Source organism: Polistes canadensis, unplaced genomic scaffold (genome assembly GCF_001313835.1).
Source record: "Polistes canadensis isolate GaletaPanama2010 unplaced genomic scaffold, ASM131383v1 scaffold_33, whole genome shotgun sequence".
Taxonomy (NCBI): domain Eukaryota; kingdom Metazoa; phylum Arthropoda; class Insecta; order Hymenoptera; family Vespidae; genus Polistes; species Polistes canadensis.
In genome coordinates, this window is record NW_014569580.1 from 564,746 (window position 1) to 591,362 (window position 26,617).

The 26,617-nt window shown below is 30.2% G+C and overlaps 3 protein-coding genes across 10 annotated transcripts; 2 read left to right on the forward strand and 1 right to left on the reverse strand.

Moving 5' to 3' along the window:
- The first annotated feature begins 34 nt into the window (after positions 1-34).
- On the forward strand, positions 35-3,142 carry LOC106784340 (Hermansky-Pudlak syndrome 1 protein homolog). Of its 3 annotated transcripts, none has more exons than XM_014743762.1 (8): positions 35-310; positions 458-723; positions 796-1,262; positions 1,351-1,978; positions 2,126-2,270; positions 2,341-2,454; positions 2,531-2,616; positions 2,796-3,142. In XM_014743762.1, exons 1-8 carry the CDS (start codon positions 191-193, stop codon positions 2,971-2,973), a joined length of 2,004 nt encoding a protein of 667 aa, XP_014599248.1. In that variant the 5' UTR covers positions 35-190; the 3' UTR covers positions 2,974-3,142. The 3 variants fall into 3 exon arrangements, with proteins under 3 accessions (XP_014599248.1, XP_014599249.1, XP_014599250.1); XM_014743763.1 differs by having other exon boundaries at positions 2,132-2,270; XM_014743764.1 differs by having other exon boundaries at positions 2,150-2,270.
- Positions 3,143-3,151: 9 nt separating this feature from the next.
- On the reverse strand, positions 3,152-5,831 carry LOC106784343 (BRCA1-A complex subunit Abraxas-like). Of its 3 annotated transcripts, none has more exons than XM_014743766.1 (6): positions 5,660-5,824; positions 5,399-5,489; positions 4,832-5,144; positions 4,633-4,773; positions 4,235-4,562; positions 3,152-4,160 (listed from the first exon to the last, which is right to left on the reverse strand). In XM_014743766.1, exons 1-6 carry the CDS (start codon positions 5,744-5,746, stop codon positions 3,714-3,716), a joined length of 1,407 nt encoding a protein of 468 aa, XP_014599252.1. In that variant the 5' UTR covers positions 5,747-5,824; the 3' UTR covers positions 3,152-3,713. The 3 variants fall into 3 exon arrangements, with proteins under 3 accessions (XP_014599252.1, XP_014599253.1, XP_014599254.1); XM_014743767.1 differs by having other exon boundaries at positions 5,399-5,560; positions 5,660-5,741; XM_014743768.1 differs by having other exon boundaries at positions 4,058-4,160; positions 4,251-4,562; positions 5,660-5,831.
- Positions 5,832-6,793: 962 nt separating this feature from the next.
- LOC106784326 (hexokinase type 2) lies at positions 6,794-25,639 on the forward strand. 4 transcript variants are annotated; one of them, XM_014743735.1, is made up of 7 exons: positions 6,794-7,002; positions 23,069-23,231; positions 23,367-23,722; positions 23,930-24,029; positions 24,137-24,491; positions 24,579-24,849; positions 25,193-25,639. In XM_014743735.1, exons 1-7 carry the CDS (start codon positions 6,946-6,948, stop codon positions 25,268-25,270), a joined length of 1,380 nt encoding a protein of 459 aa, XP_014599221.1. In that variant the 5' UTR covers positions 6,794-6,945; the 3' UTR covers positions 25,271-25,639. The 4 variants fall into 4 exon arrangements, with proteins under 4 accessions (XP_014599221.1, XP_014599220.1, XP_014599223.1 ...); XM_014743734.1 differs by lacking the exon at positions 6,794-7,002 and adding an exon at positions 9,502-9,583; XM_014743737.1 differs by lacking the exon at positions 6,794-7,002 and adding an exon at positions 11,417-11,584.
- The last annotated feature ends 978 nt before the right edge of the window (positions 25,640-26,617 follow it).

Here is a 26,617-nt window from a genome sequence, read left to right on the forward strand (position 1 = left end):
CTATTTTCTTTCAAGAGAAAATGTAGTGACATCTGTGGTTAATTTTTTGACAGGTAAGAATACACAGTGTATAGAATTGCATAAACTGCAAAAGCGCGAAACCATATGAGTGGTCTAATTATTAAAAAGTGAAAGGAGCATTGAATACATTTAATAATACATTCCTAAACAAATTTGATTTCATTTTATTATGAAGGGAATTTTAATATTTGACAATCTCAATGACGTGTTATTTACTAAATGTGATAAGAAATTTGCATTTCATATACAAAAATTAGCTAGGGCACAAGGATTAATAACTGAAAATAAGGTAAACCTTTTAATATTAAAATATATCTTTCAATATTTTATTTTTTATATTATGTCTGTCATTTTGTTCTTACCTTATTGTGTTATAGTATAATTATATCAATATTTAAATGTGTCGATAATAAAAATAAATAATTTCAATGTCCAGAATGCAGATGACATGGATCCAAGACCGTGTCCAAATATCATTATGCAACTTTTTTCACCTATTGTTACTTCGCAGTACGCCATGGCTTCTCAATTTGGTAATTCCTATACGTCCATGAAATGCCAAGATGGTACAAATATGGTATTCGATGAATATATGGGATATACATTTATTTATGTTGGCATAGAAGACATTGAATTAATGAAAAGAACTTTAGGTGTATGCGTTTCAATAGTTAGACATGTCTGTGGACCTGATGTTACAATGTAAGAATATGTTAGTAAGATAATTTCTTTTTAATATTCTTCGTATTTTAATTTTTATCATCTCTGTTTTAGATTAAAGTCAAGTAGACAAAAGGTCTGCTTGGTGTCATCTTTGTTAGATGCATGGATAGAATTACGCAGCTCTGAACAAAGTATATTAACAGAAGCTGTAGAACAGTTATCTGTTAATGCAGATTTAGCATCGGTTATATTAAAAGTTCTTAATGATGCTTGTGATAAATTAAAAACACAGTCAGAATTTTCAAATATACATGTTCTGTTACTCGTAAAACAAAAATTTTTATCCTTATACTCTAGTAAAAATGCACACGACTTGTGCGCATCTGATATTTTATTAATGATCTTGATGTGTTGGGTTATTAATCATAAGAAACAAACTGACAATGAAATTGATGAAAATGGAGAGGATAACGGTGATATTCTATTACCAAATAATAGTTCTTCCAAAGAAGAAGAATCAAAACCATTTGGTGCTAAGCTATCAAATCCCACATTAGAAGATATTACTAATTTATTTAGTAAGATATCAATATTAGTATAATTTATAAAAAGAATATTATTATTTATTAATATTTATTACCTATTATTTGTTATACTGCATTGCAGGAGGGTCAAGAGAATCTTCTCTAAGCGAAGATCTTCATTCCTTAGCACATGATGGTTTGTACAGTCAAATAATTCTCCTTGGATCTGAACACGATTATACCGCAAATGCTGTCCACGTCTTTGAAATAGATGATGGTATTTATCTTGTAACTATAATAGAAGTTACCAATCTTGCCACATCGTCCGGATTATATGATACATTCCATTATTTAAATATCATAAATGGTCTACAACTTCAAAGGGACCTCGACGAATTAAGACCAGCATTTGATAATCTTGACATGTCTATAAAAAAAGGTTTAGATGGAATTAAGAAAAATCGAGCCAATGTTAATAACGATGTTGATATGTGCCAAAGAAGATTGCAAGTTAAATGGGAATTTGTGAAAAAGAAATATATGGAACTTTTAAAATCTAGGGACCCAGAATCGATTCTTCAAATCGAATCTAATACATCTGGCTTTACGGATACTGTTAAAGAATTATTTCGTTTAACATGTTTTGATAGAAATTTTTTAAAACAAGGTATTGATGTACTAACAACGGTGGGCCGTTTAGTGCGACAAAAACTGAATGATTTCAGTGATTTCCTTAAAGTAAAGGCATTGAAGAACTTCACTCTTGGATCATATCCTTTCTTAAAATGTTATTTCTTGTTTCTTTATGCTTTCTTATTATATACATTTCTTTTTCTTTTTTTCTTTAATATATGCATTAATATTAGATAGAAGTATGCAAAGTTTATAATATAGGTCCTTAATGCCATATAATCTACGAGAACTTCCCTAACCATCAACAAATATTTAGAAGAATTTCCAGGCTTGGTGCATTTTATTTACATTGATAGAACAACCCATAGGCTAACAGCACCAACATTAGATTTCACCAATTCTGAAACTCTTGCTCTTACTACAAAAAAGGTATCAATTATTAATTATAAGAGCTATCAAATTTCTTATTTAATATTAATACTGATTTGCTTATATACAGATTTGGAATATGGTGAAACAAAGTAGAATGCACCTGCAAGAAGGACATTTATCAGTTATGTGGAAAGATACGACATTTAATTATGCTTATTTCTTATGGTTCGAAGACAATTCGGTATGTATTAAAAATGTTGTACATATTTATAAATATATAAAATAAAATAATTAACAAAACTGTATTAACCATTTAGGGATCTCCACTTAAATCAAAAGTTTATTTGAATCATTTGATGAAAAATTTTCCAGTACCTGGTATACTTTGCGGGGACTACTACAGGTATTTAAATTATGAGCTAAATTATGGACTACACATATGTCTTTCATGTCATAGTTTTATTTTTTGTTGCCATTTTCTTCAATTCCTATTTTACATAAATATATATATATATATCGTATATATATTTTTTTTTTATTAATATAAATAATAAATATTTTAAATTACGATTCTCTCTTTAGGAAACTGGCTGAAGCGTGTTTTCCTAAACTTTCACCAAATAAAATTAGGATCTATGAATTATACTGTGTACATTTAGGATTGGCTACTTCGTCTTGCGTTTTGGAACACTCCAGAAGACTTGCAGCTACTATATGGGAAGTTACAGGTATACCAAACAATCCTGCTGATATTCTGTAATAATTTGCCATAAATCTTTTTATATATATATTGGAACAGTTATTTATATCTATGCAGTGAAAGTGTAAAATAAAAAAAAAACAAAGAAATAGTGAGAAAATTTTGAACGTCTTATCTATCGAGGTGTTCAAAGTTATGTATTAATTCAGTATTTATAAAATACAATATTCAAAAATACATATTTATTTTATACCTTTATTAATTTAAAGTAATATGTTATACACACAGGAAAGTATTAGTATAAAAACCTTTCAATATTCTTCCCAAGTTTTACTTAAGCATAATAAGGGTCATAAAAACACAGCTTCAGTTTACGATTCCTTACACATTATTACTCAACGTAACGTAACAGGGAAATTAATTACATATTGAAAACATTTAACAATATGTAGGTCCATTGGAAATAATAAAAAAAAGAGATATTTATAATTCTTTAAAAAAAATAAATGTTATGAACATTTATAACATTTTCTAACAAAATTGAAATATCACTATCCGATCAATAAGTAAGCCATAAATATATTTTATTTTATTCAAGTTTCAAAATTGTTATATTTTAGCGTAAGAAATATTTACAACGCATCTTGTAGAGCATAAAGTAGTTCTAAGAATATGGTCATAATTTATTTGCGTAAAACGCTTTGGAACAACTTTAAGTATTTTCATAGAGAGCTTTCAAAGAGAAAGCTAAGGATTATCCAATCCCTAGAATGGTTAAATTCCATAATACTATATTTAGTTCAATGAATATCTGACGTATCTGAAAAATTGCGTACATCTATATTTCTTTTCAAAGTTTCCTCGTAAATAGGAGAATGCTGGTTTTCAACAGTATTTTTTATCGAAGACTTTTCAAAGGATTCTACTATTTTTCTTTCACTGTTATATCTCAATGCTGACCCCCGTTTAATTCTTCCATAATTTGGACTACCTCTACCGACACCACTTTCAATCTGTTCACCCATATTTATCGGTTGTCTTGAGATCTCAGAAAACATATTGGTTGAGCATTTGTTTTTTCTTCCAACCATATCTAATTTAACATCTGAAACTATGTTCGTAGTAAATTTATCACGAGTTTTACTGTTCTCTACATCTGCATTTAATCCTATTTTCAGCTTTTCCTTGGACATACTTTCTGCAAGAACAGTTCTTGTACTACTTGGTCGGTTGTCACTTGATTCATCCTAAGTAAAAGGCAAAATAAGAAATCGTAAGACTAAACTCATGAAAGTAGAAGATAACGATGACGATAACATACTGTTAAAGAATGGTACTTGTTTAGCTGATCCTCTTCATAGATTTTATCAGGAACATCTACTTTTTCTGTCAATAATTTGTTTTCTTCGTAACCACTGTTTTTATCAATTTCATGATTCAACTCGGTCGTATCTGAATTACAAGTAACTTTTGTCTTAGCTAAGTTCTGCAGACGTATTTTAGTTCTCAGTTCTGTTATTTGCTTTTCCAATTCATAAACTTCACGATCAGATTCACAAACTTTCGATATTAACGTATTTAAGTATTTTTCAGCTTCTTTTTCTATAAGAGTTGCGGATTCAACGCTAGATATTTGTGTAAGATTTAATCTAAAAAAGGACGATTCATTAAAATTGCAATAATGTCATTGCTTTGTTACATAATCAACGCATCACTTACTTGAGCGATTGTATTATTTTAGTAAATGTATCAATCTCTTTTACGGATTTTTTCGTCGGTGTAAGTTTATAATCAGAACCATCGAGTGGAGATTTACCATCCCCTAAACTACTTATCTTCAAGGATATTGGCTCAAATGTCCTACAATGTGACATTCTATTACTATTAAGATAAAACCAAAAATAAAATATATACGCACCCTCTTCTACGTCTCAAGAGAACGTGTCTAAATTTATGAGTTCCGCTTGCATTTGATACGGAAGAGGACAATAAACAGGTGACGAAGAAATCCTCTTTATAACCATGACTACTAGAGAAGTATGAAGCAAATTGTTTGTGCAAAAGTTTATCCCTTAAAGTAGGTACCAAGCATAAGTTGTGCCTAAATCTAAACCATCCGATAACTTGTTTGCTTTTATGAGATAAGAAATCTTTCAACTTCTCTTTATCAATTCTACCGGTTGAATCATGTAAAATATCTGGCATAGAGCATGTCACAACAGTTTCGATATCTAAAAAAATATATAGAAATGTATATCCTTTGCAACTATTATCGCAATACATACTACAAGATGTTGCAGACATATGAAACTCCATTTAATACAAATATACATAACTTGTCAAATTATGTTGTGAGACGTTATGTATTATGATAAACACTTATTCCAAATTGTACAATCTTATTAATTATAAGCTCAAAAAAGTTCTCTCTTTTTTAATTATCGGTGACATACACAAAGAAAGATTTTTGACAGTCAATACTTACTTATACGTCTTTTAACTGTATCCACTTGATTGTCAGAATCCGTGACCTTTTTAACAATGTATTCGACTATTTCACCGAGTAAAAAGCCCATCTGTAGGCAATTCGATTGATATGTTATTGTATATTAAGTACCATGTCCAATCGGAAAAGGTTAGGTGCATTCTAAGTTAATACATTATGATTGAAATAATGAACAACAATAAATGCCGCTACGAGAATGATAACATAAATACGCGAATAAACTTATGTAAAAGAGCTTACCTGATCTCCGACGTTGCGTACATTTTCGTAAAGTAATAAAGAAAGAGCAGCGCCCGAAATAGTAACGAGTAAACCGTCGTCCGCCATATTGATGAATGAAGAATATTAAATTGCAATTGCGTGTACTAGACTCTTCGATTTTTTATCATCAACCACGTTCACAAATAGTATCTTTTTCAAGCTAATATTTGCGATACTCTTTTAATTATTAATAATAAAAGTAATATTTTCAATAAAATTTCTATCGATTAACACGTATTTAGATAAGCCGATAAAAATTTTATTATTTCAACAAAAAATAGAGAGAGAAAAAGCACGTGTTTAACAAAATTTAATTATATGTTTATGTTTTTAGATTTTCATAAAAATAATAATTGTTAATTAATCTTAAAACACTGATATTACTAACAACGCAAGATGCTTGAACGGCAATTGTCGACTAATTGAAAAAAATGAAAACTCATTGTCTATATTTTTATCGATGTTCTTTTGTACTCTCCGTTGCGCCATTTTTGAATATACAAATTACCGATCTGGAAACGATCAAAATATACGAAAGTATCTCTATTGATAAGAGATCAATTATTATTAATTTATCAACAAAATTTCTGAAAAATTATAACGTCAAAAATAATAGACACATATATAAATCGATCATAAATTTTAATATAAGAAACAAAAAGAAGTGGAGAAAAAAAATCGAATATCGACGACTGAGGGATTTGTTCGTTCAGTCGGTAAAACAAATCTCGACAACGAAATGATAAAGGGGTAATCCCCCTTGTAAGACAACAAAACGATATTTTGCATCGTTAAACATTTTCTCTTTGGAAACAATTAACATGAATCATTTAGTCCTAAGTAATGAAATATTAATAAAAGGAATCGGAAGGATATAAGGCTGAAGATACTTCATAAATATCATGATTACTATAAGTAAGAAGGAGGTATCAAAAAGATCCAAGATCAGAACTTGAAGAGAATTCGTTTGGTCACGATCGCCCAAAATAATTTTCTGTGCACGCACACAGAAGTCGTTGTATTTCTAGCCGCGAAAAAAGAGATAGACGGATGTAGGACTCGTGTGATGTAAGCTTTTAGTGATCACTAAGGAGGCGCAAAGATCGGCTCTCATTAATCAGCGATCGTTACGCACTTGGAATACTCTCCCTTAAAAAAATAGATTGATCGCGAGTTTTCACTCTTCTTCCTTTTCTACGTGTATCGGGAACATCAGATTGTACGAGGATTTCTGGCGAACAATATCGACCTTGAATAAAACGGAGATGACGGAAGAATCTTGGAACTACTTGGAAGAGAAATGGGAGTTTATAGATCAAACGGTGAGTCTGATACCGTTTAACCTTCTTTAAAATGGCCTTGACTTTCTCCCATTGCATAAGTCGAGGAAGGTTACGTGTAAGGAAGAGTGTCTAATTAGTTACGAATTAGTTACGAGAGTGTTTATTAATTATTACAAGGTGACTCGTTAATTCGCTAATTGAACGTTACATCTATAAGGGAACTTATTCTAGTTTACGATGTGATCTGCAAAATATAAAACATGTCTTTTTTTTCTAAGGGATTTACTTTAATCGTAGTGTGTATATACAATAGGATTTAAATGTTTAGAGCTTGTTAGGGTAAATTCTTTGATTTTAACCTCCTGCATCGTGTGGTTCGAACCAGTTCGTTCTAAATTGGTCATTATAGACCAATAGAGAATTAGAGAAAGAGAAAGACGGTCGGGGGGTGATAGGGAGGGTTACAAGGTCGATAAATTACGAAATGATATTATTTGCGCTGTTACGGTCCATCGATATGCGTCAAAATACATAATGTTTCTTTTTGTCCATTATCTCTGATTTATTGACGTGCGATATGAATGTGCGACAAAAAAGGATACTGACAACAAGGGAAAGAGAGAGAGAGAGTAGGAAGTTAAAGAGAAAGATAAAGAGAACATTAACGAATGAATGTTTAAATCACAAATTAATAATGTTCCGATACAACGCAGTGAGATTTCCTCGTATTACGAAATTCCTGATTTGCAAAATCAATTCATTAATATTTAATATTAATATTCGTTATATTTACTTTTTCAACAGATAATTTTCGATATTTAATTATCTGTAAGGAAGTTAATCTTTGGAAAAAGTCATAATTTGTTGCTTATTATTGCTAAAAAAAAAAAGAATCGATAATGTTAAGCATGTGGTGATTATTTAATACCGACAAATGTATAATATATTTACAATGAGTATCTTTTAAAAGTTCATTTTTTTTTTATTGCTATATTATTGCCTATCGTAAACTCATCCAACGATGGAGATTATGAAAATATAGCTAGGATATATAAATTGTTATGCGAGTATTACGAAAAAAAAAAAAAAAGGAAAAAATAACTCGCGATCGATAAACTTGAATGATAATTTCTCGACGAAAGAATGAAAGGTACATCTATTTATTTATATAGTATGTATATAATAATATGCGCGTAACTCAAATTATAAAAATAGAGCGCGCGCATGTTTTGTTTCAACGATAGTGCACTCTAACGAAGATTTCCTGAATTAATTTCAAATGCATTATTTAACGCGTTACGAAGAGAAAATTACACACAGAGACAATTATAATTTTATTGTTATATTTTAGTCGTCGCTTCGTCGTTATTATTATTTTGTCGTTGTATTTAATTTATTCGTAGATTTAGATAAAGTCACTTTTTAATTATACAATTTCCTTCAATATTGAAGAGCATCGTAAATAAACGAGATAACGATTAATTAACTGGGCAATATTCGTAAATAAACCCAAATGAACGAAATAAATTTAATTTTATTAGTTGCCATAATTTTTTAAAGCGTACGCGTACGATTATAGAAGAATGTTTTTCTTTGTATTTCTTTTTTTTTTACGAGTCAAGAATATATCCTTTTATAACGACTACAAAGATACGGATAAATAATTTTTAATATTTCCAAGACTTAAAACATTAACTCAACGTGTAAAAATTATAATCACTAATTCTCAAAGAATGATTTCTTATTGGCGAATTTATTTTTTCGTTAGGCGGGAAAACATAACAATATGTTTAAATGGGATTCGAAAACTTAACGATTGATTCATGGATTAGATAAGATACACGGTGCCTTTCAAGTTATTCTATTTTCAGATATATTATACTTTTAACTCGTTGAAATCGCACGTCGTATGTGCTTATAGAGACATATGTATACAAACATACAACGTACACACATTTAATGTATATGTATACACATGTGTTACCCCACGTAAATACATATTTACATTCGTGAGAAAGAGATTAAAAAAATGCGATTATGCGACAGGAAACGTCATCTTATGTTAGTGACGTGGACAAATTTCTATATTTTATTTTTTAAAAGAAATATAACTTAAAGAAAGATAAGACGTTCGAAGGTGATCAAGATCTAATAAAAAAAAAAGCTCGATATTCGATATACTTTACAAATTCAATACGTTTGTATACGCGTCCGCGTTGTGTCACGCCTAAATATTTAATTAAAAATGATTATTTACTTCCGGGAAACATAATTCAATATATAATCCTAATAAAACAAAAGACATTTTGAAGAAAAAGATAATGCGGGATGACTTTAGTAATATTTTGATATTTCTATTGCCGTTTAATCAATCGTTGATCGCTTTGTTCATAGTTGTTATATCCGATCGGTTGATAGGTGTTATTAGATCAGTTTATTATTTGACTTCGTGCAGTTAACACAAGTTTCATTCGCGAGAAAGAAACATACATGAAATATTATGGATACCAAGAAGACAATGTCGTTTTTAAGTAGAATTTGTAAGTGTCGTAACGATAAACAGATGACGATGGAAATCGAAGATTATATTTTAACGACATCGTTAAAGGAATCGGTTGAGGTAAAACGATTAAAATGATTTATTATTTTATTAATATAACGAATATACGAAACGATCAATAATTGTATCGTTCACGAGGCAAAGAATGTTGCTTAATCAATTTTTAGAATTTTGTGATAATTTTATTATCAAAATAACTTGACCGATATTTAACTTCTCGAAGAATTTTAAATACATTTTTTGTATAAAATTTAAATTTATAATGCAATTATAAATGATAGCAATTTTTATGGTTGGTCTTGATATTATTTATCGAAATTTTGTAAGTTTCGAATTTCAGGATAATTTATTGAAAATGTTATATATAGAAATTAAAAAAAAATACAAATAAATATATAATAACGAATTCTCGAAATAAAATTACGATCGATCATTTCGATTCTCGACGAACTTCATTAAAAATCAATGAACCTATTATAGTTTTGCCTTTGACGTTTTAATATAATCATCGATTTCTTTTAGTTCGTATTATGGAATATACACCGGGGGAAAACTGGGTAATTACGTTAAAATATTTTCATCGATCGATCGTAATTAGAATATATATATATATATCAGATCTTTCTTAAGGTTTTATTTTTTATATTTAATCTTTTATGTCTTTTTACCGAGTTACTTACGATCGAATATTTTACAGAAAAAGATAATAGATAATAACCAAAAATGGATCGTTTATAATTCAGTAAAATAATATAAAATAAATGAAAAATTGTTCGCGTAAAATTTACAATATTAATTTGAAATACAAACTCATGAACGCGGTATTGGAACGATTTAAAATAAAATGATATAAAAAAAATATGTTTAAATGAATTGAATATATTATTTATCGAGAACAATTTCGTATACTATTTCAGCCGCTTAAAATAATCGTTCGAAGACCATGTTGCAAAGATAGCGAAGAAATGTGTGTACCTCCGGTCCCCGAAAAGGCAATGAACGCTATTTTAATTTTCAAATGAGTTTATTTAAAAGTCTACAAGCGTATTAATGATACCAGGTAGGCAAACAGATAGGCAACTAGGTTTTTTTTCGTAATTAGAAACGAAATATTTTTTTGTTCATTTTAACGAACTTTCTCTTTCTCTTTCCACCCTTTTACCTTTCTTTAACCTAATGATAAATATTTATCGTGTTAATGTTTTAATGGAAAATTTTTTTTTTTCCTAACGATAAAGATTCGATCAAACTCGTATGATTCGAATTGTTTCGAAAAAAAAAAAGAAGAAAGATAAAAAAAATGTCAATCATGATCTCGAAATTGAAGTACTTTCGTGATCCGAATGCGAATAACTTTTAATTAAATTTAATCGAACCGATTTGCACATCCTATCGATGATATCTTACTTTAGGGGGAAAATATAGAAAACAGCCAAAAAAAACTGACGCAAATTTTTCCTCAAATATATAAAAAACAAAAAAAAAATAAGTTGTACGTCCTTTGCAAATTATTCTTAATTTTACATATTGTTAGACTCACTTACAAATTGCAACGTCATTATTTATTTTTCTTACCATTTAAACAATAATTATTATATTAATCGATAAAAATTCAAGATTAATTAATAAGTATTACAAAAAAAAACGAGAATAATTTTCAAATTACACAGTATAAAAAATGGATATGTAAAACTTCAACGAAATTGGACGCTCCAATTGGTCAGTTCAAGTCAATGTACGTCCTAAGAAAATTTTCTATTGGTCGAATTATCACTGGCGTCATTCGATTCTATGCGACTAGGTGTTTCGTTGTATTCAGAATTCTATAGACAGACATTTTATATACGTCGTTATTGTTGGTGTGTGATTGCACAAAGTTGTTTTATTTCATCTAAGGGGGGACAAAAAAGTTGTTCTCTTTTTACATTTGTTTCTAATTATTTAGTGTTGTTGCTTTTATTTAACGTGAACAAAAATATACTTCGAATAGACGCCGATCATTCCTATTTGACGATTGCCAATTGAATGAAGAAAATGCAAGGCTTTACGACAGAAAAACTCGTGAGTGAAATGCGTACGCATTTATTAACATTTGCAGTGACGTATCGTATTTAGTCGGATCATTGAGGTATCTATAATACTTTCGTTGATGTCTCTATAACAACTTGAACTATTAACGATTACGATATATTATTTGATTATTATATTACAAATAGTATCGATTTTTTTAGCTTTGAGTTATCTTTTTTTACAAATTTTATGCATTGTAATTTGAATGAAAGAAATAAGAAAAATATAAAATTGCATCTCATTCGAGAAATTTCGTAAGAAAGAGTATTTAAATGGCAAATTATAATGGATTTTATTTTTCATGAATTTTACATGATCCATGACGTATTTGAAACGATATGTTAATGATGTTAACATTCAATTCTATAAACTTATATCGTTTTTAAAAATAAAATGAAGGGAGTTATATGATTTGTGTAAACTATACAAAAGAAGCATCGTGTAAATATATGCTAAGGCAACAACTATGTTAAAAGGAAGAGATAGATTGGTCGTTACGTAATTTCCTTATAAAACTACGCATACGTTAAGTATGCATGTATGTATGTATATAGTAACATATATAGATATTTTTTATTTTTTATTTTTAATTTATTAATAACGAATACGAGAGTATTCGATATATAAAATAGATCGATCGAACTAAAATAAAAGTTAATAGTTAGCGATAAATCAATCGATCAAAATCAGATTCGTTCTAACGCGTTTTATAAAGAAAAAATGTACGTTAATAAAGCGTTTTTACGTCATGTGATAACCAGAGATCCTCATACATATTATACTTATGTATAAATACATATATTTACTCTCGTACGTGTATATATAATACTGGCGTACTTGTTTACTCGTGTTCACACTCGTGCAAGAAACGCACGTGATGCAACGCGAACAAATCGCTACGTCAGAACACGAGGAAAGTCTTTAATAACTAATGATGACAATTTTTACTCTAAACCAAATTTGATATTTAGTATTTTTAGTATTTATAGATCACGAGTAGACGAACGAACAAATTTGTTTATCGATTTTAGTTTTGGCTAATAAAGTTTTATTGAAATTTAATATTAGTAATACAGGTTGATGTTCATAAAAAGTCTGGGCCACATAGACAAATATATATATATATATATATATATATATGTGTTATCAAGTAATAAAATTGATTAACAACATTTTGTTCAATGGGAATAATAAATAGCGTTTTTTTTTTTTTTTTAATATGATTTATATTATTCTGCGATGGAAAGATTGGATACGTTTAAACAAAATTTATGCTAACTCTAATTATTTGTCCAGATATTAAAGACACCTTGTATAACATATTAGATCGTCTCACAAAGTTTCTTTTTTTCTTTTTCTTATTGGTAGTTATATTGCATCTCCACGATGTTTTATATTATTTAAATAATTTTTTGCTTGTCTCTCGGTTGCAACTAATTAATTCATCGGATTCGTCCTTGTCAACATAACAAACATCTTCGTATTCTCTCGTTGAAAAAAAAACAGCCTAACTCTTCGATGCGTTGTTTAAACGTATTTGCATTACACTACCGAGAAAATGCAGAAAGCGCATGCTTAATGTTATTAACATATCGACTAGGAAATAAGAGGAAAATGTAATTGAAAGATTGTCGCTGGAGTTTTTTTTATCTTTTTTTGTTCAATATTTAATTTTAATTCTCTTGTTTTTTTATCGAACGAGAAATTCACGTGTCAATTAAAATTCCACTTTGCGTATCTTTCAATATTTTTTATATAAATTTAATATTTAGAAATATATATATATATTACTCTTAGAATTTCTTTTTTATTATTAATTTTAAATATTTAATTTATCGTTAAATTTCATTCGCCTGTTTCGAAGAATTTGGTTTACAATCCAGTCATATTTTTGTTCTTAAATTTGTTCTTTTTCTTTTGAAAATATTCAATACGAGAAATTCTTATTTCCTACAGTTATATATTAACATACACACACAACTCGATTATGCTTCCTCTCTGGAGCATGACTAGTTTCATCCGAAAACGCGCGGCGCATGTGGTTTTCTAACTCTCTCTTTTCCTCTCATGATTTCTGTAGATTCGTGAGAGATGGCACGTAGATGCGTGATGCTTTTTATTGCTTTCTATATTTCGAAAAAGAATGTATGTTTACATAGAAACTTGTTAACCCACTATTATATCACGTAACTTTCAAATTGTATATATATTTTTTAGTAAATATAGTCAAGACAAAAATGTGATATAGTATAACATAATATATGTTATACAATAATTAAATATAATTATAATAATTATATTATAATTAATATTAGTCATATGTACTGGCATAATACAAATTATATCACATATTATTTTTTATGAAATCATATAATTTCGTTTCTAACTTAAAAACAAACAAAAAATTGATATATATATCTAATCAGCTATTGCATTGCTTATTTTTATTTTTTATTGTTGTTGGGAGATTTCAATTTATCGTATGCTTGTATAAAAGTAATACGTATATAATGAATTCTTTTCTTTTCTTTACATAATTTTGTTGATAGTCTTTTCCTGCCACTTTTGTCATTTTTTTTTCCCATGATAAATATAAATGTTTCGTAACATATATCAATAAAGCGAACGAGAGACAAATGATTGAAATTTTTCTAGCAAATTATTTTGAAGCTTTAACCGTAATAGATAAGGACAAAAAAAATGATACTATTTTGACTAGATAATGTTTTTTTTTTCTTTTTATCTTCAGACTTCGTAAAATACTTATTCGATGAGACAATATCGAATTTTTATCGTCTAGGACTAGACATGAATTTTATGATAGCATACATGTAAATATTAATGTTCAAATACAAAAGGAAAAAGCTTTAATTATGTAATTTCAACTTTCAACGAGATATGTATAATTATCATGTAAACAGGTAATAATGTTTGCGGTTTTAAATATTTCAATTATTATCATCTTTAAATAGATTCAATATCATTATTTTTCTACTATAAACAGGAAAAAAAAAGTGCACGCTTATTAATTTATCTAATTTTGCATACCGTTAAAATAAAAATAAATTGAGGTAACGTTAAAAGATCAAAATTTGTTTTCTATTTTTATTCTTTTTTTATATATATATACATACGAGTTTCGTTATAAATTAATTTTTCAACACATTTTTTTTTTTTCTTGAAAATGTTTCGCATCAAAACTGCTTGTATTTATTTTCTTTATCAACTTTAATAGAAAAATTGTATAATCGATCGATTATTAAACAGAAAATAATTCCCTTAATGTATTTAGAGATAAATCAATTTGATTTATTTCTATTTATCGTCTGGAAGAGAAAAGTTCAAAGTTCGTGATCTAAACTACTTGACTTCTTCGTAATACTAAACTCGTTAGGATATTTTATAAAGCGAACATTTATACTTCAGCCATTAAACTAATTTGTATATATCTAATCAGCATTCTTTCTAATTGTGTAATTGGACAAAAAAAAACATATAACACATATTTCCTTCAATATTTATTTTGCGTTGTATTTAATACTATGTAATTATAATATATTATACGAGCTTAAATTAGATATTTCGAATTTTCTTATGTGTGTGTGTGTATTTAAATATTACAAATTTATTTATTTTCTCAAATTTATTTTAATCATTCATGAATCGCGTTGAATCCCGGAAATAAATGAAATGAAAAAATGTGTCAATGATAAATTAGAAATAAATATTCTCATGTTATTCGAGGATTTACGATTTAGGAACGATTTGAAATAACGTGAAAAAATATCAATAGGGGAAAAAAATGAACGTTGAAATAATCGTGATCGAAAATAAATTTCTTAGAAGAACGGAGAAATAAATTGGCAGATTACACAGGTCACGTAGTAGGGTTAACGGAGTACAAAAATTTCTGGAACGAGACGTGCGTATATACGCGTGCATGCGTTGCCGGTTTTAAGTATGACGTGTCATAAAAGAGGTGTATAGGTGAATCTTTAAACATCGAAACATTCTTGCGTATACGTGAACGCAAGCACGTTTCTATTACAAAACTTTGTTATATATTTGTATTAGATCGAGTAAAATTTAATTTCATTCGTGTTTAACAAAAAATATTATAAATTATATTTAATTTATGCATTCCTCCCCCTTTAATATATTGGTGAATGAGTTTATTATAAATTATTAATATATTAATAAGATATATTATATATATTAATATATGTATTTTCCAAGATATAATTTTAATAAGGTTTATCGAGAAATGAGATGGAAAAAAATGATAAATTAATTAGCTGAGTGTTGAGAATAAATAATAAAGATGAGGAAATGTCAATTTCTATTCATATTATGAATAATACATCGATTGCAACAATCAAATTGCATTACATTTTTATTATAGGAATGCAATACGTATGTTATCAGCGGATGCCATGTTCATATCACTCAACTTATCGACTTAGTCGATGATGCATTTGAGAATTTTAATTGTCGCTGTTAGAGTCGGTTTAAAATATTAACACGTACGCATACATACATAAATATAGGTGTGTGTACATATTGGATATCTTAATACTCGTATGATAGCTTGACGAACATAAGCCTTCAATCTCACGTAAAAAAAAACGTATTCTGATATCATCTCGAATTGCTAAGATAAGTTCTTTCAGATAATCCGATAAGATTTTATAATTGGTGTTATATTTTTTTTCATCACATTGTTTTGATAAAAAGAAAATTCTTCTATAAAAGGAAAACGTAATATATAAATACCATAAATTATTTTCTAACGAAGTATTATGAATACATTTATGATATTTAAAAGAGGAACGTTTTAAATCGAATGTGTGCATTATTTGCAATTCAATCAAAATTTTATTATTTGTTCTATACTTCCATTTCATATATCTCAATAAAACCGAATAGTTTTCACAAGGAAATATACACGCACTATATATATAAATACTATTAATATCTAATTAAATAATACTATGTGTCAAATATGATATCTCATAATTATTTTAATAAAATTTCGTAATTACCATTATTTTTCCGTCTCGATTCTCGATAAAGAAGAAGAAAAAAAAACAAAACAAGAAAAATTGACACACGTAACAGATACGTAAGTCTTTAATTAACTCATTAACCATAATAATGAAGAGAGAACGTCGAAATCAAATATAATTTCTTACGACTGGCTCGATAAGATTTCACAATTGATAATCTTTTTGTTTATTCCAATCGTTCATAAAATCAGGAAACTTTTAACACAAAATATTTCTATTATTAAATACAAATATTATTAATTTTGAATCAGATATATATATATAATGAAACAAAGTAATCTTTACGATAAATATTGGACATATTATTATAAAAGTATTTTAAAGTTTATAAATAAAACATTCGTCGTCGGGGTGTATATTTAATGCGCGTGTATGTGTGCGCGCGCACGTTCCCACCTTCGACGGCCATTTTCTTTCGTCACGTTCACGTATTTTACAGAGGACGTTCCAAAGAATTCCATTGAATACGGTCATCCCTACACATACAAACAGATACACAGAGATATGCATAACTGTGGTTTTGCACACATACTGCACACATTTGCGGGTTCACACACAAATACGCGCATTCCCTTTCTTTCTCTCTCTCTCTCTCTCTACATACACGTTTTAATCTTTTTTCTTGAATGACCTTGAGAATATAGGATGCCAGAAAAGAAGGCGTTCGTGAGCCAACTGAAAAGGGTTCATAGATGTACGTGAGTGAGTCAAACGATTACTACTACTACTACATCGTTCACAATGACGACGAGGGATCGACCGTTCGAGCCCTCGGGAATGACCAATCAGAAAGCGACTTTCACTCCCTCGTCTCTAACAACATATATAATATCACCATTGGAAGCCGTAATTGCGTCATCTTTGGAAATCACATCACGTTGGCACGTTTCGTCATTGTAAAACGTCATTCAAACGGCATACTCGTTTCTAATCGTTTTCTTATTCATAATGATAACGATCGTTTTATGTCGAATCAATTTTCATACGAAATAACAAACTTTTATTCTTCACTTTGACTTATAAAATATCAGAAAAATATTTAAATTAAATAGATATTCTCTCGTTGGGGTAAGAATTTATATTGCATATACATGTGAGATTATATATATGTGTATATATAAAATCGACATAATTTTAAGAAAAATAACTTCGATTAAATCTAGCAAGATCGCAATCAATAACTGCATTGGTTGTATGATTATATCGGAAAATAATAGCCTTAAGGTGATATATTGACGTGTTATCGTCGTACAACGCACCTTGAACGCATTTCATTATTTATCTTATTGTCGGTGAATATACGAGCATATATGAATACTTAAATACATGCATATTGATACACAAAATGCCGGAAGTTCCTATCGCGAAGGGGTTAAAATATTATAGTAAATCCTTGAACGCGATTATTTTTGAAGGAAAAAAAAAAAAAAAGAAAGGAGGAAGAAGAAGAAGAAAAATAAAATAAAAGAAATGTGGCTCGAGGTGATCGTACGAGGAAGAAAATTATACAATACGACAATTTCAAATTTACCGCCTTTTTCTTCTGTCAACAATTCATTTCTTATATTATACAAATCGATCCCGATCATTATGCAAATTTGATTATCATTTATTTGATCTTTTCCATTTGAATGATTTTCGACAAGGTCTTTCTTCAATAATGAAATTTACTTATAAACGTAAGAAATACCTTTCGTTGTCTTACTCGCGCAATATCGATTTTAACGTACGACCATTGCACGAGGGATTTGATGTCGAGACTATGGTGAAACATTGAAGCGTATTTACGAAAGATGGATACGAGTTATCGTCATTATCCTAGACGACTAGGATTGCATGATGCAACGATTTCAGGAAATGCCTGGGATGCAGGAACAATTTGACCTTTTTGTCCTTCCCGAGGACAAGCATTTGGTAACTCTCTCCATACGCAGAGTGCATTCACCGATAGCGCCTCGGTTAACGGTCTGTTCTCTAGGTAGGGGAAATTCTCCCCCACACTTCTATACCAAGTTCAAACTACCTCCGAGTAAAGCAGCTATAGTTCGCAGGAACGAAATGTCTTCCTTTCTTATATAGGTACTCTATTCAATAAAAAAAGATTTTCAAGAAATAATTTGATTGCATACATAAAACAAAGTTATTTCAATCTTCCCATAAATTGACATGAATTTATCGCAACTAAATTGATATAAATAAACGATCACATCAATGATAAATAATGTTTATTTTACACAGTAACGTTCGATAATCGTTCCAATTTCATTCCAAGGATTTAAATGAAGATTATTATCAATGATATTATCTCATTTCATTCATTAAATATGATCGACAGTATGAGAAAAAAAGGATCTGTCATTCGATAAAACGATAATACAAGTAAAGAGAGGAAAGTCATCATAATTGTAAGACCAACATGTGTGTTATATGTGTTACTAACACGAGATAAAAAAAAAGAACGAACGAAACGAGGTGAAAAGGAAAAGGAAAATTGTTGCAAGAAAGAAAAAAAAAGAAAAGAAAAGAAAAAAAAATTTCGCTATCTTTATCGGAATAGGAAAAATAAAAAGTGACGATTGTCTGGCGCCTTGTGGGACTTCCCCGAAAGGCGCTAGATTTGAAAATTATTACGCCGTCAGTGATACCCCTTCTTCTAATCTCTCTTGCCCCCTCCACCCAATGGGCGCACCCCCACTTTTCTCTTTCATGGGAAGGTTGTCCATTGGCACTGTAGGTGCGCGGCATGGATCAGTCGCTTCTGTAGCAGTAGTACCAATATAAAACTCGTTGGGTGCGCTTAAAAGTGTTACACGAAGTATCGAACTCGTTCAGTTCGACGCACGTTCGACTTACGCCGAAAAGCAAGAGTAAAAGAGATAAATAGAGAAAGAGAGAGAGACAGACAGACAGACAGACATAATTCAAAGTCAAGAGAAAGCGACCGAAAAAAAAAAAAAAACGGAAGTGTCCATAGGATCCAATCAATTCGTTCGTTTTTTTCCTTTCGGTCGAGAGTGTATTTACGAAATTTCTTCCACACCTTTCTTTTCCTCATTTCGTTCGTTATTACAACGAAGTACTAAAAGAAGAAGAATAAGAATAAGAGGAAGAGGTTGTTCCGAAAAATAGTAAAAACGTCTGTGAAAAAAACATCTCATCTGCTAGCCCCGCTCTGATAGCTCGTCCTGTCTCATCATCAAACAGCAACACCAACCAACCAACCAACCAACCAACCAGTAGATTATTATTTTTCTTTTTAAACCGTTGTAACTAAACTCGGAAAACACGAAGTTCCTCGAGGGTAGCTCGACCTTGGGCGACGAAGGGAGAGCAATGAAGACATCCACCTTATCTTCCAACGATCCGATCAAGCAAGAGGTGAGGTGTAAGAAGGCAAAAGATAGAAAGAGAGAGAGAGAGAAAGAGAAATAGTATATGTGTGCGGGCGTGTGTGTGTGTGTGAGTTGATGTATAGATGAGAAAAGGGAGGAGAGACAGAGGAGAGACGGGGAGAGACAGACAATCGATAAAGAGAACACACTTTGGTACGTTGGCACGTTGGAATATAACCAAGTGTTCTCTACTGTGTACCCCGCCCCCCCCCCTCACCCCCTCCCCCTATCCCACTGCTTTTACCGCTCACATTCCCCGGCTTATTACGCAGGAATCTTAATTATTCTTCTTTACTTTTTGTAAATCTTCTTCACGAAAAATTAACTTGAATACATTGATTTGTATAATCGGTGTCTGTCATTGGTAGGAATAAAAATATTTGGAAAAAAAGGGGGGTTAAGCCATTGAAAATACGGGATGACATATTTTCTGTGTATGTGTTAATAATTAATTATTCTCGTAATAATTCGTTATTTTCGTAATGATTATATATATCGTCATTCGTCGTATTATTTAAGATTATAGATTTTTTGTGTGGATTATTATTGTTATTAAAAGGCATGTTGTCAGTATGTCATACTGATTAGTCTTCTTTCTCTTGTCCGATATTTCGATTATTCGATTTTCGAAGGACGAATAAATCGAATTCTTTTAACCAGTTAAGTGTGTTTTGACGACTATATCCGTCATCGCTTGATTATCGCGACACACATTAGGTATATGATTATGATGATTATAATAATGATTATATAATCCTTTCGGCAAAGTCCGTTGATGAGCGCGGTATTTCTCGAGTCCTGCGCATACTTTATACTTTTTCAAATGAAATTAAGCTATTTCGAGTCTCCTTACTTTTGTTTTTTTTTTTATATATATATATTTTGTGTGGCACGTTAATTATATCAAAAAATTGTTTCATTATTTTAAAAATTATTACTATTTGAAATATATATTTAAGTATTGAAATTTTTCGTTAGAGTATGCATATTTTTGTATTTATTTACTTTAGATATTTTTGAAATACATTTTCCCCGTAATTTTCAAATCACACGACGAAATGAATAACTTAAAAATAATATCGAGAGTATTATCAATAACGATCGTTTGTATTAACGAATACAATAAAGCTTTGTTCGAGAAGATTGCATACCGATCGTCACGCATAATAATTAACAATGATAATGATAATAATATATATCACACGCAATCGTTTACTTTATCTACAAGTTTCTAGGAAAAACTGCAGAAATGTGTTTTAATTGGAAATGAACTCGAGAATATCTCCGAATGACGAATGCAATTTTTACATCAACCAAAGAGAGAAAGAACAGATTACGTGGAAAGTAATACGATCATTAAAATATATTAACCGTTTTTATATCAATCGAGTCAAGAGTCCAATTTTTTCTCATGAATCATTATGAATCATAATAATGATTTATCAAGTTTGTCCTAGTCTAATTTATCTAGGCTTCTTTACTAATCTTTGTAAACTGAGATTTCACACAAAAATCCTCATTTGACGAACATCTTAACGCACATTCGAATACAAAGGTTATCACAATTATTTGACTACCCCAATTATTAGTGACCCATGAAATATATTTCTTTTTAATTATGCGATCCAACGTAACATTAAATATCGTAGAATCATACGTTTCATATTCAAACTATTTAATATTATAGTGAACGATTTCAAATGCGTTATCATTTTTGTGTTGATGACAAGTATCCAAAAAAAAAGAAAAAAAAAGAACTATAAGATATTGTGACATTGAACTTTATTATATGTTACATATCTCTCCACCGAGCTTACGATCTTTCCATCAATCAACTATAAATTAAATTAACCAGTTAACTGTGTTGATCATTTTGCAATGTGCGTCCCAATGTGTGTTGCGATAATCAAGCAATGACGGATATGGTCGTCAAACATACTTAACTGGTTAAACAAGCAACGAGTGAGAGAAGAAATATGCTTTATCTTTTAAACGAATAAATCATACGCAAATTACGTTAGATTATGATAACGATCGATACCTTTTTTTTTAACTGAATAATTTTAACGCGTTATGCCGCACGTTTATTATGCGAATTAGTGGGTGCATTGGCTTACTAGCGTGCAAGTATATTATAGTAATCGACGAGAATAAGTATTTACATCCTGTATCGTTTTTCTTTGTATCTGTTCATTCATGAACCGTCCTTATTGGCTGGCTTACGGGTGTGCCAACAACGTCACAAGAAGATCGATGTTCAAACCCCTCCGAGAAGGGAAATTTGAGATTTGATAAATAGAAGTCACGTGTGATCGGAAACCCAGCGCGCCAAATGTCACGTGATTCAAATAATTTTTCAAAGGAAACGAGATAAAATATCGTTTCGTTGCATAATAACGAGCGGGAAGAAGAACAAGGGAAATGAATATTCGTATTTTAAACAAAAGTGATATTCGTGATTGATATAAAAAAAACACCTACGCTTTCTTGGGTGGAAAATTTTGTTTCAGATATATTAGTTTAAGAAATAAACACCTGTCGGTGAATTAATTCGCGTTATCTCGACAAAATTCCGAAAGATCGTGAATTTTTTGCGACATAATTCGCATATATTTGCATTAAATTAATTCCAACGAATCAATTAACGCACGTTAAAATCGAACGATGTTGATTAAATACACAGTATAGATGTAGATTTAACGTATCTGATATAAGTATAGCTTGGAATGAATCGAACGATTGAAAACTTTGTGTTATTTTTCATTTCTAGTTTAAATGTCGTTTGAGGAAGTACAATTATGCAATAGGAAATTTCACATTATTTTATTTCGATATTTTTTTTTTTCCTTTTTCAATCTTAATGATGATTATGTATATATATAATAGGAAATTCGTGGAAGAACGTTTAAAGAACGTTATTCATTTGTCGGATAATTAGTCTATTAGTTTATCTATATATAAGTAAATTAGAAATTAATTATAATGTTGTATTTAACTTATTTATTTTCTTATCTAAGATACGAGATGCCTGCAAGGGTCTGGTTCTCTCTAATGATCAACTCAAAATGGTTATGGAAAGGCTCTTAAAAGAGATTAATAGAGGACTCGCAAAGTCGACTCACGAGGAAGCCATTGTGAAATGCTTTACCACATACGTACAGGATCTTCCAAATGGCACAGGTAATATTTTTCGGTGCAACAGGTATATATATAATTCACAAATGATAGAATAATAAAAATATATAAATACAAATCTATGAAATTGTGTGACAACGTTTATTAATAATATTCTTTCTTTGTTTTATTTTCGTATAGAAAAAGGTCACTTTTTGGCATTGGATTTGGGTGGTACCAACTTTCGTGTTTTGCTGATCACACTGGACGGCATGAGCTTCGATATGAAGAGTAAAATCTATGCAATACCACAAAGTCTTATGTTGGGTACTGGTACTCAATTATTCGATCATATCGCACAGTGTCTAGCTTTGTTCGTGAATGATCTAAATCTCCAGAATGAAATACTACCACTCGGTTTTACCTTTAGTTTTCCATTGTCTCAGTACGGTCTAACAAAAGGCCACCTTGTAAGATGGACAAAGGGCTTTAATTGTAGCGGAGTTATAGGCGAGGATGTAGTCGCTCTGTTAGAGGAAGCCATCGGAAGAAGAAATGTACGATTTTCACTTGTTTAATACTTACTTCTTTATTTCCAAATTACTTTTGTTAATTTAATCGATTGAAAATTATTCTTGAAACGCGAAACATTGTATATATCCATCGTGTGTCGCGATATAATTGGACGATTCTTGACAGTTACAAGAATCCCATTAAAGTCGTTACAATTTTATACAAAATTACAGGATATTTAAACTCTGCAGGACGTCAAGATCGATGTTTGTGCCATCTTGAACGATACCACTGGTACCTTAATGTCCTGTGCTTGGAAGAATAGAAATTGTCGCATTGGCTTGATCGTTGGTAAGTTTCATTCAACACAAATTCTAATTCTAATTCCATGATCCTCAAGATTATATTTTTCTTGTTCTCATTTGACTTCGAATAAATAATTGTTTCTCTTTGCACAGGAACCGGAACCAATGCTTGTTACGTTGAGAAAACGAATAACGTTGATTGTGCAATTCCTGGAAATTACTCGGAGAATAAGCAACACATGTTGATCAATACAGAGTGGGGTGCTTTTGGCGAACAAGACACTCTCGACTTTGTTCTCACAGAATTTGATCGTTCGATCGACGAGAAATCGATCAATCCTGGAAAACAATTGTTCGAGAAAATGATATCGGGTATGTACATGGGCGAACTTACGAGGCTCGTTCTTGAAAAGCTTGTTAACGATGGTCTGCTCTTTGGTGGCAAATGTTCGAGTGATCTCAAAAAGAAAGGCAAATTTTTCACCAAATACGTATCAGAAATAGAAAAGTAAGTAAAACGAAGCCTGAAATTTCTTCTATTATATCGTTTTTTTTTTCATTTGTTTTTCGCTAATATCGAATTGACTATTTTCAGTGATCCTAAAGGTAAATACACGAATTGCCGTGATATCTTGATGGAATTAGGTCAACGTAATGTTTCGGATCAGGATTGTGAGAACGTTAGGTATGTTTGTTCGGTTGTTTCGAGGAGGGCAGCTCATCTTGCTAGCGCTGGTATCGCTACGCTTTTAAATAAAATGGATGAACCTCACGTAACCGTTGGTATCGACGGTTCGGTCTACAGATTTCATCCCCACTTTCACGATCTTATGACCGCAAAGATCAGTGAATTGACGAATTGTCCAGTAAGTTCTAAACAAAACAAAAAATATATATATATATAATATATTAGGGAGTGAACCACAAAAGTTCGTGAGTTTATTGTATTGTTTCAGATAGTGCAATTTTGTAGAAAACGATAAAATTACTTTAACATACAAGCGAAATATTTATTTAAAAACGCACGATCTTTTTTTGTTTCACATTAATAAAATGATACGTATATTCGTCCCGTGTAATATCTTTTATATTATAAACGCGACGAGTATATGTTACAAATTTTAATACATATTCAAATTATAATTATATGAAAGAAAAAATGGACCACAAAAAAAAAAAAAATAAAAATAAAAAAATTTCTTTCAACAGTTCGACCTAATGCTCTCAGAAGACGGAAGTGGTCGTGGTGCGGCGTTAGTTGCCGCGGTGGCCTCGCAAAAAATGTGAAGACTTTGGCTGTGCCACATCAACTACTAAGCATATATCAAATTATACGAAGTAATGATAACGATTTGACACGAGCCGATACTCGAAACACACGTATACATACAGAAAGATAAGAAGAACACGTAATTTACGCACGTAGCAGATTTACACGGATACATATGAAGAGAGTGAGAGAGAGAGTGAGAGAGAGAGAGAGACAGAGAGTGAGAATGAGAGGGAGAGAGAGAGAGAGAGAGAGAGAGAGAAAAGTCTTGTACATAGAGCACAAAAGTAGCCTAGATCGTCAGCCATAACATGGCAAGGGCTAGCCCGTGAGAGATGATTATTAGTTTATAAAAAACAAAAAAGAAAGAAAGAAAGAAAAAAAAATAACCAAAAAAACAAAACCTCTACTTATGACCTCGACTTTACGTACTTACTTATACACCATTGCACAGGATCTTTTACCATTAACTTATTGTTAAGAGGCAAGCGTATAGATAAAAAAAGACAGGGCATATAGAACATATATTTAAATACACATAAAAATGTTTGAGTTAGTTTAACGAAAAAAAAGTAACGGCGAGAGATCTGGTTAAAAAAATAAAAAGAGAAAAAAAAAGAGATTTAAAAACAATATATAATATAATATAATATTATTCGTCGGCTCCCTTGGGTATCTGAACAAATAAAAAAAGAAAGAAAAAAATAACACAAGCGTATTATAAAAATTTCTAAAAAAAAAAAAAAAAAAGAAGATACGTCTAATTAATCGCATATTTTGATACATCGAAAAATGTAAAATAATAAACCATATGATTTTCGCGTAACTCTCGCGACAAAATTTCAAAAATCGTTTTACTGCCAAAGGGGCTAGCTGAGGATCGTATAGGTGAATTAACTGTGTGACCGGGATTGAAAACGAAACGCGATATAATTTATTAACTAATAAGAAAATAAAAATAAATAAAAAGGAGAATATAAGGTGAAGAAAAACATACGCAAAGATAAAAATGAAAATGAAGAATCGTTGCTAAAACCGATCGCCGAAAAAGAACAAAAAGAAATAGAAAATATATATATATGTATATATATATGTATATATATATATGTAGAGAGAAAAATAACCGGATAAGAAAAAGTAATAGAGGGAGATAAATTAGGAAAAGAAAGTGTGCATTGAAAAATTGCTGAGTAAACTGCCAAGTTGACAAAGTTTTGCGTCGTTTGAAATATATTTTTAGACTTTTTAGACTATTATTTAGATATACGATTGTGCTTTCATAGAACTCGCATTTTCGAATCAACGTTGTTCATTAAATATCGAAACGTTCAAATCCGTGATAATATTATTCCGATCACCTCGAA

Bases quoted from the DNA above. Each gene is read 5' to 3' on its own strand.
- LOC106784340 (XM_014743762.1), top strand. From the start codon at position 191: ATGAAGGGAATTTTAATATTTGACAATCTCAATGACGTGTTATTTACT. The intron at 1,263-1,350 runs GTAAGATATCAA...ACTGCATTGCAG, and splicing joins AGATATTACTAATTTATTTA to GAGGGTCAAGAGAATCTTCT. The intron at 2,271-2,340 runs GTATCAATTATT...GCTTATATACAG, and splicing joins TTGCTCTTACTACAAAAAAG to ATTTGGAATATGGTGAAACA.
- LOC106784343 (XM_014743766.1), bottom strand. From the start codon at position 5,746: ATGGCGGACGACGGTTTACTCGTTACTATTTCGGGCGCTGCTCTTTCT. The intron at 5,490-5,659 runs GTAAGCTCTTTT...AATTGCCTACAG, and splicing joins TACGCAACGTCGGAGATCAG to ATGGGCTTTTTACTCGGTGA. The intron at 4,563-4,632 runs GTAAGTGATGCG...GTCCTTTTTTAG, and splicing joins AAAATAATACAATCGCTCAA to ATTAAATCTTACACAAATAT.
- LOC106784326 (XM_014743735.1), top strand. From the start codon at position 6,946: ATGACGGAAGAATCTTGGAACTACTTGGAAGAGAAATGGGAGTTTATA. The intron at 7,003-23,068 runs GTGAGTCTGATA...TTCTTATCTAAG, and splicing joins GGGAGTTTATAGATCAAACG to ATACGAGATGCCTGCAAGGG. The intron at 23,723-23,929 runs GTACGATTTTCA...TAAACTCTGCAG, and splicing joins AAGCCATCGGAAGAAGAAAT to GACGTCAAGATCGATGTTTG.